Source organism: Salmo trutta, chromosome 27, assembly GCF_901001165.1.
Source record: "Salmo trutta chromosome 27, fSalTru1.1, whole genome shotgun sequence".
NCBI lineage: Eukaryota > Metazoa > Chordata > Actinopteri > Salmoniformes > Salmonidae > Salmo > Salmo trutta.
In genome coordinates, this window is record NC_042983.1 from 23,243,882 (window position 1) to 23,259,534 (window position 15,653).

At 40.1% G+C, this 15,653-nt stretch overlaps 1 protein-coding gene and 1 pseudogene across 2 annotated transcripts in view; one reads left to right on the forward strand and one right to left on the reverse strand.

Annotated features, from left to right (window-relative positions):
* The window catches only part of LOC115164617 (rasGAP-activating-like protein 1), a 32,910-nt gene extending 27,321 nt beyond the window's left edge, over positions 1–5,589 (reverse strand). The window contains exons 1-4 of one of the 2 annotated variants that reach the window (XM_029717295.1): positions 5,400–5,588; positions 5,032–5,088; positions 3,474–3,587; positions 2,944–3,005 (exon numbers count right to left, since the gene is read on the reverse strand). In XM_029717295.1, coding sequence (XP_029573155.1) covers positions 2,944–3,005; positions 3,474–3,587; positions 5,032–5,088; positions 5,400–5,464 — 298 coding nt within the window. In that variant the 5' untranslated portion in view covers positions 5,465–5,588. Of the gene's footprint in view, positions 1–2,943; positions 3,006–3,473; positions 3,588–5,031; positions 5,089–5,399 lie in introns of both variants that reach the window. The other variant, XM_029717296.1, reaches the window with a different exon arrangement.
* A 1,475-nt stretch (positions 5,590–7,064) lies between these two features.
* On the forward strand, positions 7,065–14,899 carry LOC115165179 (protein DGCR6-like; annotated as a pseudogene).
* The last annotated feature ends 754 nt before the right edge of the window (positions 14,900–15,653 follow it).

Genomic DNA, 15,653 nt, shown 5'->3' on the forward strand with positions numbered 1-15,653 from the left:
GCTCATGGGATGTCACCATGAGGCTAATGGTGACTTTAAAACAGTTACAGAGTTTAATGGCTGTGATAGGAGAAAACTGAGGATGGATCAACAACATTGTAGTTATTCCACAATACTAACCTAATCGACAGAGTGAAAAGAAGGAAGCCTGTACAGAATAAAAATATTCCAAAACATGCATCCTGTTTGCAATAAAGTACTAAAGTAAAATAGCAAAAAATATGGCAAAGAAATGTACTTTATGTCCTAAATACAAAGCATTATGTTTGGGGAAATTCAACACAACACATCACTGAGTACCACTTTTCATATTTTTGAAGAATGTTGAAAGAATAATGTGCAAAAATTGTACAATCCAGGTGTGCAAAGCTCCTACATAACCAGAAAGACTCACAGCTGTAGTCACTGCCAAAGGTGATTCTAACATGTATTGACTCAGGGGGTTGAATACTTGTGTAATCAAGATATAATTAGTGTTATATTACATGCAAATGTTCAATTTTTTTCTTCCAATTTGACATTAGAGTGTTTTGTGTAAATCATTGACAAAAAAAAATATTCAAATATTTTTTAGCCTACTTTGTAAGAACAAAATGTGGAAAAAGTCAAGGGGTGTGAATACTTTCTGAAGTCACTGTATGTGGCATTTAATAAAGCCTATCAGGGAAATCCTAGAAAACAGACAGCCTAGTACTATACCAATAATGCCTAGTGTCTCTAACGGGCAGTGCCGTGCATGGCTCTGTTAATGTGAACATTTACTCAATCCTTAAACACATTCCCATTGATAAGTCCGACCCTGGATAAATGTCTGGTACATATACAACATGATCAAAAGTATGTGGACACATGCTCATCGAATATCTCATTCCGAAATCGTGGGCATTAACATGGAGTTGGTCCCCCCTTGGCTGCTGTAACAGCCTCCACTCTTCTGGGAAGGCATTCCACATTCCATTCAGCCACAAGAGCATTAGTGAGGTCAGGGCTCTGTGCAGGCCAGTCAAGTTCTTCCACACCGATCTCGACAAACCATTTCTGTATGGATCTCACTTTGTGCATTGGCGCATTGTCATGCTGAAACAGGAAAGGGCCTTCCCCAAATTGTTGCCTCAAAGTTGGAAGCACAGAATCGTCTAGAATGTCATTGTATGCTGTAGCGTTAAGATTTCCCTTCACTGGAACTAAGGGGCCTAGCCCAAACCATAACAAACAACCCCAGACCATTATTCCTCCTCCACCAAACTTTACAGTTGGCACTATGCATTGGGCAGGTAGCGTTCTCCTGGCATCCGTCAAACCCAGATTCGTCCGTCTGACTGCCAGATGGTGAAGCGTGATTCATCACTCCAGAGAACGCGTTGCCACTGCTCCAGAGTCCAATGGCGGTGAGCTTTACACCACTCTAGCTGACGCTTGGCATGAAATGGAAACCCATTTCATGAAGCTCCCGGCGAACAGTTCTTGTGCTGACATTACTTCCAGAGGCAGTTTAGAACTCGGAAGTGAGTGTTGCACCTGAGGACAGAAGATTTTTACGTGCTATGTGCTTCTTCAGCACGTGGTGGTCCCATTCTGTGAGCTTGTGTAGCCTACCACTTCACGTCTGAGCCGTTGTTGCTCCTAGACGTTTCCACTTCACAATAACAGCACTTACAGTTGACTGGGACAGCTCAAGCAGGGCAGAAATTTGACGAACTGACTTGTTGGAAAGGTGGCATCCTGTGACGGTGCAACGTTGAAAGTCACTGAGCTCTTCAGTAAGGCCATTCCACTGCCAATGTTTGTTTATGGAGATTGCATGGCTGTGTACTGGATTGTATAAACCTGTCAGCAACGGATGTGGCTGAAATAGCTGAATCCACTAATTTGAATGGGTGTCCACATACTTTTGTATATATAATGTACAGTATATCAAAAGACGAGGATTGTTTGTGTGTTATAATATGAGGACTGCTGCTGACATTTCTGGTTGAGATACAAGGTGGCGAGGGCAGTGACTTCAGTTTCACAGCCAAAAGAGGAGAGAAATCCTAAGATCCTGTGAAGGAGTTGTTGACTCAGTGGCAACATGTTGCAGTGAATCAGGACTGAATGCAGAATGTTCCCTGGAGAGAGACATGGGTATAAGACACTAACTAACAGAGAAAGTGTCACATTTGCTTTCATGTAGTGTCAAAACACATTCAAAGTAACAATATAATTATTATACCCAGTTGCCATGGATAAGGAAAAGCAGGGCAAAGACATTATAGCTATATATTCTAACTAATTCCCACATTAAAAGTTACTGTAGGAGAGTCAGGTGTGCTGTGGTGAAGGAAGGCGCAGGCTGGCTGTTTGAAAAGCTTTTGGTTGCTTCTCACAGACTACAGTGGTGTTTTAAACAAAAGGACAGCTGCACTGTACAATGAATGATCCTGGAGTTGATGCAAACCCTGATTCAAGGAGCAATCCTGCAAACAAATGTAACCATGTACAGGCCATTCTCTCCGTCTGTACGCTGTCCAATGAGAAGGAAGCTGTTTGGCTCATAGGGACGAATATGTAGAGAATAGTATATGACCAAACTAACAAGCATAGCAGTCAGAAAATGAATCTCTAAATTAACCTATGGATTTGTGAGAATACACTGGCAACCTTTCCCAGCAACAGGATCTAAAAAAGACTCAGCTCTTCAATCACAGTGACCTACATGGCAGCGCCTTACTCAGAGGCATGGGAATAACCCCTCTCTGATGACCCTTTGCTCTTTTGGTTTACCCTCTCTAGCATGGCATAGACAGAGAAGCAGACCCACAGATCTCAACCGTAGCACGACAATTCTATAAACCAATAAGCATTTAGATGTGTTTCTGTGCTGGTAGTTTTTCCTATCATCTCAGTGCCACCCACTCATTTAAAGCCACAAAAGGTATTGTGACATATAGTGATCAGGTTTACCTTTAACCTTGGCCCCGATGGCGTCTTTGCTCAGCGATATCTTTCCAATGACGTCATCATGGCTAGGGCAAAAAAAAGGGAGAACATATGTCACAATTAACAAAAACGTATAACTGAAAATAAAGGTCTTCACATGAGGTATTTCTCAAAAAAGGACTTAACATCCTATAAAGTGACCTCATAATATAGTAAGAATATATGCATAGACTGAGGAGGTTGTTGATCAGGAGACTGAGGTAGTATTTCATTTCTCAATCTGTGCTACCATCTGTATGTCGATGTTTGTTTATTGAAAGCGTTCAGGTTTTTCCAAAACACACATCCATGATTCTTCACCCAGTCAGTCTGGATACAGAACTCTAAAATCACAGCCTCTGTTAAATAAGCCAACACAATCATGAACATCTCTTCAATTACAAAACTATGATAACTCTACAGGTTATAACCTGTTTATACACAATTATCAACTAATTTGTTGACACAGAAACACTACAATAATTCTCTCTGACAGATGTTAAAGACAATCTTACCCAATGGTGTCCTCATCCATGACATAGAAGGAGAGAGAGTGGAACCCCGTCGGGAGGTGCAGTGTGTATTCTTCTCCCCAGAAAGGGTTGAGGTTCTTCCACACGGTGGCTGTCCTGCAAGGTAACAGTGCAAATAATAGTAACAACAGAAAGTACTACATGACCCTTATTTCTTATTCATAACCATAATCCCTTTCATTGTGAATGTCAGTAACAATGAAAGACAACAACTTACAATGAAGGCTGTGTGGGGAATATTGTGATGTGTTGAAAGTAATGAAACAGTGATAGAATAACAATGGATCTAAAAAGGCAGTGTGTGGAATAACAAAATACAAGTCTATACGCAATCATTTTTAAATCAGCCTTTTCATTATGAAACATTAACTACTGCAGATGCTCAAACCATAAACTGGAGATTGCAAACCTGCTGTCTAGACATGAAATTGAGGAATGACTTCTACATCATGTCCTCTATGCCAATGGGAAGCAGGACGGTCTATTTTCATCAGTAATGTGCATCCCTTTATTATAATGAAACTCTGCTTTTCCAGACACCATTACCCCACAGCAGGGTCAAAGCACCAAGTCGTCCAGAAAGCACACAGTCAGTGAGTCAGTGAGCTGATAATGAGACAGCCAGAGACTGATGCAGATCTCTGCAGTCAGTCAACCCTCCAACTCCTCTCATTTTGGGAGAGGAAACAACTAAATGAAAAGTCAAAACAAATGCATTTTATCAACCGCTGAAACATCAGTTTGTCAGGAAAGAGGTGTCGGGAGTGTTGGGAGTCTTGATTAGCCGGGAGTTGTGATTAACTCGTTAGTCATTCCACATGAGGACAATGCGACAGGTAATGAACCAGCAGAGGGGAGTACATAGTTCCCCAAAGACAACAAATGAAACATATGGGACATTTATATACAGAGTACACTTGTGTGAACACACACACAGCCAAACCCCGGGCAACGCGCTGCATGAACATGTCCCCCTACCATCAGCCTTCCATGGCCCTGCCTGGAGCCGGGAATGGGAACGGGAGCTCCCTGCAATAATTTATGTCCCCTCTCCATGGTTACCTACTGGTGTCTTAAAGGCCAGCCCTGGATCAGGTTCAATTGCACTTGGGGGGCTCAACCTAAGAACACCACAGTCCTTATCAGTGATCACACACCTAGCCTACTATACCACACTCCTGCCATGCTAGCCTGTATAAAACATAGCGGGGCACCCAAAGTTCAGCAACCGACTTTATTATACATCCTGTTCCTATCCTGTTCTGAATTCAACGTGTGTGAGAGCAATCAGAGGTTTGGCATAGAGTCAAGACAACATGATAGGATACAACACTGTTTCCTTTGAACTGATAAATATATTTTGCCATTGCATTAACAGTAGTGCCCTATCAGTTTGAACGTTTTTGGCAGCAGCATGCCACTTGCTGTCACATACAATTCTGAAGTAAACGTTTAGCCCATTTATCAATCACATTTATAAAACAGTCAAATTGAGTAGCAAACAAAACAAGAATGAATATGACTGATATGATGGACTCACCTGGCCACAACTTCATTGTCAACTTTTACAATGCAGTATGGGTCACTGGTCCCAGAGCTTGACAGATAAAAATACATATTTTTAAAGATGGAATGAAGGTCGCAGAGGAAACCTACAGATATGCTCTTCCCTTATCAGTTGCGAAATACATTATTGATATAAATATCTTAAACACTTGTCAAGTCTAGGCTACTTGTAGTCACATTTTACCACTAATATCTCAATAAGTGCTGTAAAAGAAAGGTATTCTTAACTTCCAAACAAGTGTACATCCTAGTATGAGAGTACTTCACACAACGAGAAACCTATAAATAAGCAAATAGGAGTAATTGCTGCCCATTGCATAAGTACAATTAAGACATACTTACACGTCTTTGACTGGAAGGCTCCTGCCCTCTACAATACGGAAATATAGGGATGTGTTTTTGGCCATTTTTGACAAAAGAGAATGGTTTTGCCACTTCTTTTAATCTGCACATCCGTGATCCTTTCAACGGTGCTCCCTATGGTGCTCGCCTCCTCCGCAACTGGGTCCTCTTCATTTCTGGCACCTTTTGCGCATGACGGCGTATCGTGCCTATGTTATAATCAATGATCTATCGTTTTCAATGTACAGTAGGCTTATTTGATACAGAATTAACAACCACGTTGCAAATTTATAAGAGTAAGGTCACTATAAGCAAACAATGTTATAAAATATTTGGGTGGAAACAACCCAAGGAAAAACAAAATATGTAATGTATAGTGCCAATTACTAATTACTGCCATTTACTTTCCTAATTTGGGTAATTTGAAGAAAATAGTCATCCCATGCGTTCTTTTTTCATTTCCAGATGAAATTAGCATTTGTAGTATATATCATACTACTGTTTTACAAAAAAAAATTCAGTGGCTACTTTTAAAAACTATACATCTTTAGGCGTCACTGCCCTCATCAATCTACACACGACTTGCCGAAATGACAGATGACACGATCAACCGCAGCTAGAAACTGTAGAATCTTCGCTCGATTGACAGTGTACAGCGCGCGCCATCTGGCGGGCGAATTTAGCTCCTGCTAGTTCTCGCGACCCCCACACTCGCTTTTGTCTCTGTAAAATAATAATTTAATATTTCCATTTAACTTATCTTTGCTAATATTATAAATACCACGAATGATGACAAACCTGCAATTAAATAAATGTAATAAATAAAGTCAAAAATATGAATTACATGCAGGTATCTTATAGACAACAAACCCTTCCATGGGTAGTGCTAATAGGAATCCTTGGCCCTACCCTAAACCATAACCCTAACTCTAACCGCTACCCTTACCCTAACATTAACCATTTTAAATGTCAACAGAGTTGAGGTTGGTGGCACCTTCATTGGGGAGGACAGGCTTGTTTGTGGTAATAGCTGGAGCAGAATGGGTGGAATGGTACCAAATACATTAAAACACATAGTTTCCATGTGTTTGATGCCATTCCATTTGCTCTGTTCCAGCCATTATTATGAGCCGTCCTCCCCTCAGCAGTCTTCTGTGGTTCCAAGGATTTGGTTTTGACTTTTCTGTCCTTCCACAGGCAGAGCATCTGTGCATCAGTCGCTAGCCTCCAACTACAGCAGAAATGCACACTACTTTGTGTATACTACATTTTGATGAACTTCTAAAGATAACTGTAGCTAGGTACCTATGTGGTTCCTCAAAGCATCCCAAAGCATCCCAACCCAGCATCATTGGAGAATCTCAATTGCATTTCCTTGATTTCTCGCTTCCTCTCTCCTCGCCGCCTCCGCATTTTAAAACCCAAAGGATGAGAATGTCAGATGTCCCTTCCCATAGACCTTTTGTTTTGAGAAGGTGAGTAGAGAGGGCATGAGGAATCAAGAAAATGCAATTGAGATTCTCCCTATGTCTTATGTGCGTTCATGGTTCCTAACTATTTACAGTTGTTAGATGTCAGAAGCATGTCAGAATTTTTGGGGGGACAAGTTTAGGTGGACCCACGCCATTTCGGTCTTTTTGATTCCTAGGGAATAGGGAGTAACCGAAACGGGACTTGACCTCTGTTTCCAGGTCCAGGAAGTAATCTCTGTTAATTGTTTTACCCCCATGTCTAGCTCCTTCCAGCAGCGCCTGTCCTACACCACACTGAGTGACCTGGCTCTGAGACTCATAGATGGAACAGTGTATGATATAGTATAGGGACTCCTGGATATCCAGCACCTGAATCTGTACAACCAGAGACAAAAGCTGCACTGTGAGCATCAAGGTCTCTCTCTCTTTAGGTTTCACATGTTCTCTCTTATCAAAAAACACTTGAGTGTATGTTAGTGTGGCATTATACAATGGATCTGAGGTATTTCACCATTACAATGTCTCACTATTATCTTCCTCATGCCCAGTACTCAAGCAGGATTTGATTCATAAGCATAAAGAAGCCCTACAGGTTTGCAAGTCACACAACCTTGTAGTTATGAAAACAAATAGACAAGGAGAAACAGAAGTTTGTGCACTGACTGCAAACACATGTTATTGATGTGCTGTTAAATGATCCCAAACATCCTTCCTTCTATATCACAGCCACAGAACTGATTTATATTGTTCATGTCTGAGGACATAATTGTCTCTATCAGGCTCTGGAGATTGAAGTGAGAGAGGAACAGATGATGGATGACAAGATTTTGGTGGAGATGGACCAAAAGGTTATAAACCAGCAAAACACCTTGGAGATTGCTAGAGTCCCAGGGTTCTACATAACCACCAATCCCCAGTTGAATCAACACTTTGTAAATGTACATTATAGTGCATATGGCAGATACATGAACATAATGGTGCAATGTCCTTGTGTGTCTCTGTAACAGATACCCAGCAAAGACCAGAAGACTAGCCTCTGCATCAGTGTAACAGATGCCATCGTACTTCGTAACTGTGATGCGCTGTGTTTCTAAAGAAAGGACTGTCCAGCCAGTGATCCCAGTTGATTGTTGTTTATTCTGACAATAGACACAAGACAATGACTTATCAATGACCCAAGCCCAGCTCAGCTAATCCCTAACAATGTGACGCAGTGTGGCCATAATGCTTCAGCAAATGTACATTACACTAGAGGTGTTGGTAGACACAATATAAGTAACATCATTTATGTCCCTCTAACTGTTCTGAGTGTCTCTGCTGATCCTACAGCTACTGTATGCAGTAATCATGTGCCTACGAACCCGATTTATACTGTTAGCACTGAGCCGGTGTGCCCTAGGAGGAAGTCCACTGTGTGCAGCTCACCCTGCACTAGCATAAAGAACATGAGCACATCTACTGTTGCTAAGCTTCCGAGTAAAGCAATAAAAACAAGTAAGGATCCCAGAAGAAAAGTGCTCAAAGTAGCCCATGTTAACATATGTAGCTTAAGCTCAATAAGTTGCTAGTAACAGATGACATTCATATTCTGACTATCTCTGAAACTCACTTAGATAATACCTTTGATGATACAGTGGTAGCAATACAAGGTTATAACATTTACAGAAAATATAGAAATGCCAATGGTGGAGGTGTTGCTGTATATATTCAGAACCACATTCCTGTAAAGATTAGAGAGGATTTCATGTTAAATACTGTTGAAGTAATATGGCTGCAGGTTCATCTGCATCACCTAAAGCCCATTCTGGTGGGAAGCTGCTACAGACCATCAAGTGCTAACAGTCAGTATCTGGATAACATGTGTGCAATGCTTGATAATGTATGTGATGTCAATAAAGAGCTTAACTTTCTGGGTGATTTCAATATTGACTGGCTTTCATCAGGCTGCTCACTCAAGAGAAAGCTTCAAACTGTAACAAGTGCCTACATCCTGGTTCAGGTTATCAATCAACCTACCAGGGTAGTTACAAACAGTACAGGAATAAAATTATCAACATGTATTGATCATATCTTTACAAATGCTGCAGAGATTTGTTTGAAAGCAGTAACCAAATCCATCGGATGTAGTGATCAGAATATAGTAGACATATCTAGGAAAACCAAAGTTCCAAAGGCTTGGCCTAATATTGTGTATAAGAGGTCATACAATAAGTTTTGTAGTGATTTCTATATCGTTTATGTAAAGAATATTTGTTAGTATGTAACAAAGGAGCAAACAGTATGTAAAGAGGAGCAAACAGACACTGTACTTGACACATTTATGAAATTGCTTATTCCAGTTACTAATAAGCATGCACCCATTAAGAAAATGACTGTAAAAACTGTTAAATCCCTGTGGATTGATGAGGATTTATAAAATGGTATGGTCGAGAGGGATGAGGCAAAAGGAATGGCAAATAAGTCTGGCTGCACAACCGATTGGCAAATGTATTGCAAATTGAGAAATCATGTGACTAAACTAAATAAAAATAAATAGAAACTACATCATGAAACAAAGATAAATGACATAAAGAATGATAGTAAAAAGTTTGGAGCACCTTAAATGACATTTTGGGAAAAAAGGAAAACTCAGCTCCATCAAACTTAGCGATGCCATGCCAGCAACAAATGCCGACACTACACATCCAAGTATACAGCATCTGACCAAATTATGAAAGACAAGCATTGTAATTTTGCATTCCGTAAAGTGAGTATGGAAGAGGGGAGACAATTATTGGTGTCTATCAACAATGAAAAGCCAACGGAGTCTGACAACTTGGATTGAAAATTATTGAGGATAATAGAGGATGACATTTCCACTCATATTTGCCATATTTTAAATTTAAGCCCAGTAGAATTTGTGGTCCCGTGTGGCTCAGTTGGTAGAGCATGGTGATTGTAATGCCAGGGTTGTGGGTTTGATTCCCACGGGGGACCAGTATGGAGAAAAAAATGTATATAATGAAATGTATGCATTCACTACTGTAAGTTGCTCTGGATAAGAGCGTCTGCTAAATGACTAAAATGTAAAATGTGTGTTCCCTCAGGCTTGGAGGGAAGCAAAAGTCAATCCGCTATCCAGTAATAGTAAAGCCCTCTTTACTGGCTCAAACAGTCGACCAATCAGCCTGTTACCAACCCTTAGTAAACTTTTGGAAAAATTGTGATTGACCAGATAGTAAACAAATTGACAACAAACTTCCAGCATGCTTATAGGGAAGGACATTCAACACACACATCACATACACAAATGACTGATGATTGGCTTAGAGAAATTGATTATACACAGATTGTGGGGGCTGTTTTGTTAGACTGCTGTGCGGATTTTGACATTATTGATCATAGTCTACTGCTGGAAAACTGTATGTGTTATGGCTTTACACCCCCTGCTATATTGTGGATAAAAAGTTACCTGTCTAACAGAACACAGGGGGTGTTCTTTAATGGAAGCCTTTCTAGCATAATCCAGGTAGAATCAGAAATTCCACAGGGCAGCTGTCTAGGCTCATTACTTTTTTCAATCTTCGCCAAGGATATGCCACTGGCTTTGAGTAAAGCCAGAATTTCTACGTATGCGGATGACTCAACTCTATACATGTCAGCTACTACAGTGACTGAAATGACTGCAACACTTAACAAAGAGTTGCAGTTAGTGTCCGAGTAGGTGGCAAGGAATAAGTTAATCCTAAATATTTCTAAAACTAAAAGCATTGTATTTGGGACAAATCATTCACTAAACCCTAAACCTCAACCAAATCATGTAATAAATCATGTGGAAATTGAGGTGGCATGTCATTAGTAAAGATTGAACAAAGTTATGGGCCTAGACAGCTGCCCTGGGTAATTCCTAATTCTACCTGGATTATGTTGGAAAGGCTTGAGGTGACTAAACTGCTTGGAATAACCCTGGATTGGAAACTGTCATGGTCAAAACATATTGATACAACAGTAGCTAAGATGAGGAGAAGTATATAAATAATAAAGCGCTGCTCTACTTTCTTAACAGCACTATCAACAAGGCAGGTCCTACAGGTCCTGGTTTTGTCGCACCTGGACTACTGTTCAGTTGTGTGGTCAACTGAACAAAAAAGGAAAATTGCAATTGGCTCAAAACAGGGGAGCACAGCTGGCCCTTGGATGTACACAGAGATTAATAATATGCATGTCAATCTCTCCTGGCTCAAAGTGGAGGAGAGATCGACTTCATCACTACTTGTTTTTATGAGAGGTATTGACATGTTGAATGCACCAAGCTGTCTGTTTGAATTGCTGGCGCACAGCTCGGACACCCATGCATACCCCACAAGACATGTCACAAGAGGTCTCTTCACAGTCCCCAAGTCCAGAACAGACTATGGGAGGCGCACAGTACTACATAGAGCTATGTCTACATGGAACTCTATTCCACATCAAGTAACTGATGAAAGCAGTCAAATTTGATTTAAATATATAAATACACCTTATGGAACAGCGGAGACTGTGAAGCAACACAAACATAGGCACAGACACATGCATACACACACACAAGATAACATGCGTACTATACACACACATACACATGTATTTTGTATTGTAGATATGTAATAATGGTGGAGTAGGGGGCTGATGGCACACAGTGTGTTGTGAAATCTGTGAATGTATTGTTATGTTTTTAAAATTGTATGAACTGCCTTTATTTAGCTGGACCCCAGGAAGAGGTTAGCTGCTGGCAGCAGCTAATGGGGATCCATAATAAATACAAATACATTAGATGTGCAGGACAACACAATGTTGATGGCTGTAAATTCGTGATTCGTCTGTTAGCATGGAAATAACTGAATTAGCAGGGGCTAATGCGACATTACATCTCAAGCGTGCTAGCTAACTCGCTCTTACACAACAACATACAAAGGTACATCCCAGGTTGCCCCAAATATCTAACAGGTACTGTATACATTATACATATATACACTGAAGAAAAATATAAACGCAAATGTAAAATGTTGGTCCCATGTTTCATGAGCTGAAATAAAAGATCTCAGAAATGTTTCATATGCACAAAAAACGTATTTCTCTAAAATGTTGTGTACAAATTTGTTTACATCCCTGTCAGTGAACATTTATCCTTCAACAATGAAAATCCATCCACCTAACAGGTGTGTCATATAAAAAAGCCGATTAAACAACATGATCATTACACAGGTGCACCTTATGCTGGGGCCAATAAAAGGCCTCTCTAAAATGTGCCATTTTGTCACACAACACAATGCCACAGATGTCTCAAGTTTTGAGAGAGCGTGCAATTAGCATGCTGACTGCAAGAATGTCCACTAGAGCTGTTGACAGAGAATTGAATGTTCATTTCTCTACCATAACCCGCCTCCAATGTCATTTTTGAGAATTTGGCAGTATGTCCAACCGACCTTCACAACCGCAGACCACATGAATTGCGTCGTGTGGGCAAGCGGTTTGCTGATGTCAAAGTTGTGAACAAAGAGCCCCATGTTAGCGGGGGGTAATGGTATGAGCAGGTATAAATACAGACAATGAACACATTTACATTTTATTGATGTCATTTTGAATGGACAGAGATACCGTGACGAGACCCTGAGGCCCATTGTCGTGCCATTAATCAGCCGCCATCCCTCATTTTTCAGCATGATAATGCACAGCCCCATGTCGCAAGGATCTGTACACAATTCCTGGAAGGAGAAAATGTCCCAGTTCTTCCATGGCCTGCATACTTACCAGACATGTCACCCATTAAACAAGTTTGGGATGCTCTGGATCGATGTGTACAACATTCATTCGTTCCTTGTGCTGTTGGACTACTAAAAGCAAAGTAAATTGTATTGGTATATCTACTTATCTATCTAGTGCAGTTGGGACAGTGGTCGTTTTCAGTGAATGTATTAGTGTTTGCAACATGATGGACTGACTGGTTTAAATGTGTATGTTGTTAGAATGTATGTGTATGTGATTATTTTAATGAAGATGATGTCAAACAAAAATGTCCATCCTGAATGGGCAATGAAGTTTTATTCTATTCTATTCTACGACAGCGTGTTCCAGTTCTCGCCAATATCCAGCAACTTCACACAGCCATTATAGAGGAGCAAGACAACATTTTACAGGCCACAATCAACAGCCTGATCAACTCTATGTGAAGGAGACGTGCTGCGCTGCATGAGGCAAATGGTGGTCACACCAAATACTATCTGGTTTTCTGATCCACACCCCTACCTTTTTTTAAAGGTATTTATGACCAACAGATGCATATCTGTATTTCCAGTCTTTCCATAGATTAGGGCCTAATTAATGTATTTAAATTGACTGATTTCCTTATATAAACTGTAATCTTTGAAATTGTTGCATGTTGTGTTTAGATTTTTTTCAGTATGAAATAGAGTACCAGTCACAAGTTTGGACACATCTACTCATTCAAGGGTTTTTCTGCAAAGGATAAGTTCATTTCCAGCCTCAGAAATTGCAGCCCAAATAAATGCTTCACAGAGTTCAAGTAACAGACACATCTCAACATCAACTGTTCAGAGGAGACTACGTGAATCAGGCCTTCATGGTCGAATTGCTGCAATGTTTCTAACCGTCGTGTCTTTGTGAGACGCATAGTAGGTGAACGGATGAGCTCCGCATGTGTGGTTCCCACCATTAAGCATGGAGAAGGTGTGATGATGTGGGGGTGCTTTGCTGGTGACACTGCAGTGATTTATTTAGAATTCAATGCACACTTAACCAGCATGGCTACCACAGCATTTTGCAGCGATATGCCATCCCGTCAAGAAGGAAAGTGATCAAATGACCTGGCCTCCACAATCACCTGATCTCAACCCAATTGAGATGGTTTTGGATAAGTTGGACTGCAGAGTGAAGAAAAAAGCAGCCAATAAGTGCTGAGAATATGTAGGAACTTCTTCAAGACTGTTGGAAAAGCATTCCAGGTGAAGCTGGTTGAGAGAATGCCAAGCGTGTGCAAATCTGTCATCAAGGCAAAGGGTGGATAAATATATTTTGATTTGTTTAACACTTTTTTGGTTACTACATGATTCCATATGTGTTATTTCATAGTTTTGGTGTCTTCACTATTATCCTAAAATGTATAAAATATTAAAAATAAAGAAAAACCAGTGAATGAGTTGTGTCCAAACTTTTGACTGGTACATTTCCTGATATATATATCAGTAAATGTACATAGTGAAATTGTACACATTGTAAATACGTCAATAGAATGCACTATTTCAGAACATGACCTACCGCTTGCATATCAATATCAGACTTGGAAGAATTTAAATTGCGATCTCCCCCTATCTGCAAGCATGACCAATGACTTAACACCTTATTGATATGTAAATTCATCAAACCAACTGGAATACATAAACATCGAATACATATTTATGTAGTTTCAAGTGGAAACATAACCAACCCTGTTACAGCTCTACATAAGCTCATACTCATAACCAGATGTCTATTCTACCAAATATGATAAATGTAGTTTGTCATCATTCTAATGTTGAAGTAATCTTGATTATTTTGTTAAATATGTGCCTTGAATCGTAAAGAGAAAGGATTTGTAGTTTAAAGTGTTGGAAGCTAAGTGCACTGCCAGTGGGGTCAAGGGGTGAAACACAGATTGCAGTGCAGGAAAATGTCCAATAGATGGCGGTAGAGTCTCTCTGTCTCCACAATTGTAATAGCCTTGCTACACTGCAGGATTAGCCAAAGAAGGCCATTATTGTAGGGTTTAAGCTTGTTTCACTGGAAGCATATCCTAGAGGCAGTGCAAGCAGAGTGCAAGCCACTTTTAAGTGTTTTTGGGCGTGTGTCATGTGTAGAATTCTTCTTCTTGCGGAACTGCGCTGCTCGTTGACAATAATGGCTCTGAGGTTTCATGTTCCCTTCTTGTCATTTGAGGAGTTGACAATGCAGATTAACCGGCTCAAAATGATACTTACACTTCCACAGAAAGAGTCCCAGTAAGGAGGCCTGTCCTGAGAGACAGACAGACCGATAGACAGGGTCTGATAGTGTGAAAGCACTGGATACTAAAGAGCATATCCAAGAGTGGATAGACACAAGAGCATCCGGTCCTCTTGTTAGTGAGCGCTTGAGCAGGGCTCAGGATTCACATTCTCTTCCAACATGTTCAGGTTCATGTCCTCAGGGGCTGTGTGTGTTCTGTTCAATGCACATGGAAACCAAGAAGTTGTATTTCTTTGTGAATCTATGTAGAAATGACTGGTTATGGATGACAATGGGGCTGTGATGAGAGTGCAGGAATTTGAAGAATCACTGAAGGCTGTAGATACTTTTCCATTTGGGTGGCCACTCAGTCACACAGATGCAAAATGAAAATAAGTAACCTTGTTCATCCAACTTATCATGTTTGTGATCTTTTTTTTTTACAAAAATGTTATTCATGTTTACCATGATTTTGGCCACTGTAAAATGTGTTCATGAATTAAAAAGTATTTAATTTCATTATTGTGACTCATTGTTTCATTATTAATCTAGATGAGTGACAATAGGCAAAACATTGGTTAAAGGGTATTTAAATGTACTAGTACTATACAAACTTAGATGATTTGAATATCATTTGTATGCTGATACTGTAGCATCCAGTTATTGTTATTATGGTTGATGAAAATCAACCCTTTTGACAACTTTACTTTAGGCATATGTTACAGTGCAGTCAAAAACATGATTTTCCTGTCTTTTATATATATTTCCACTCTAAAATAATACTGTG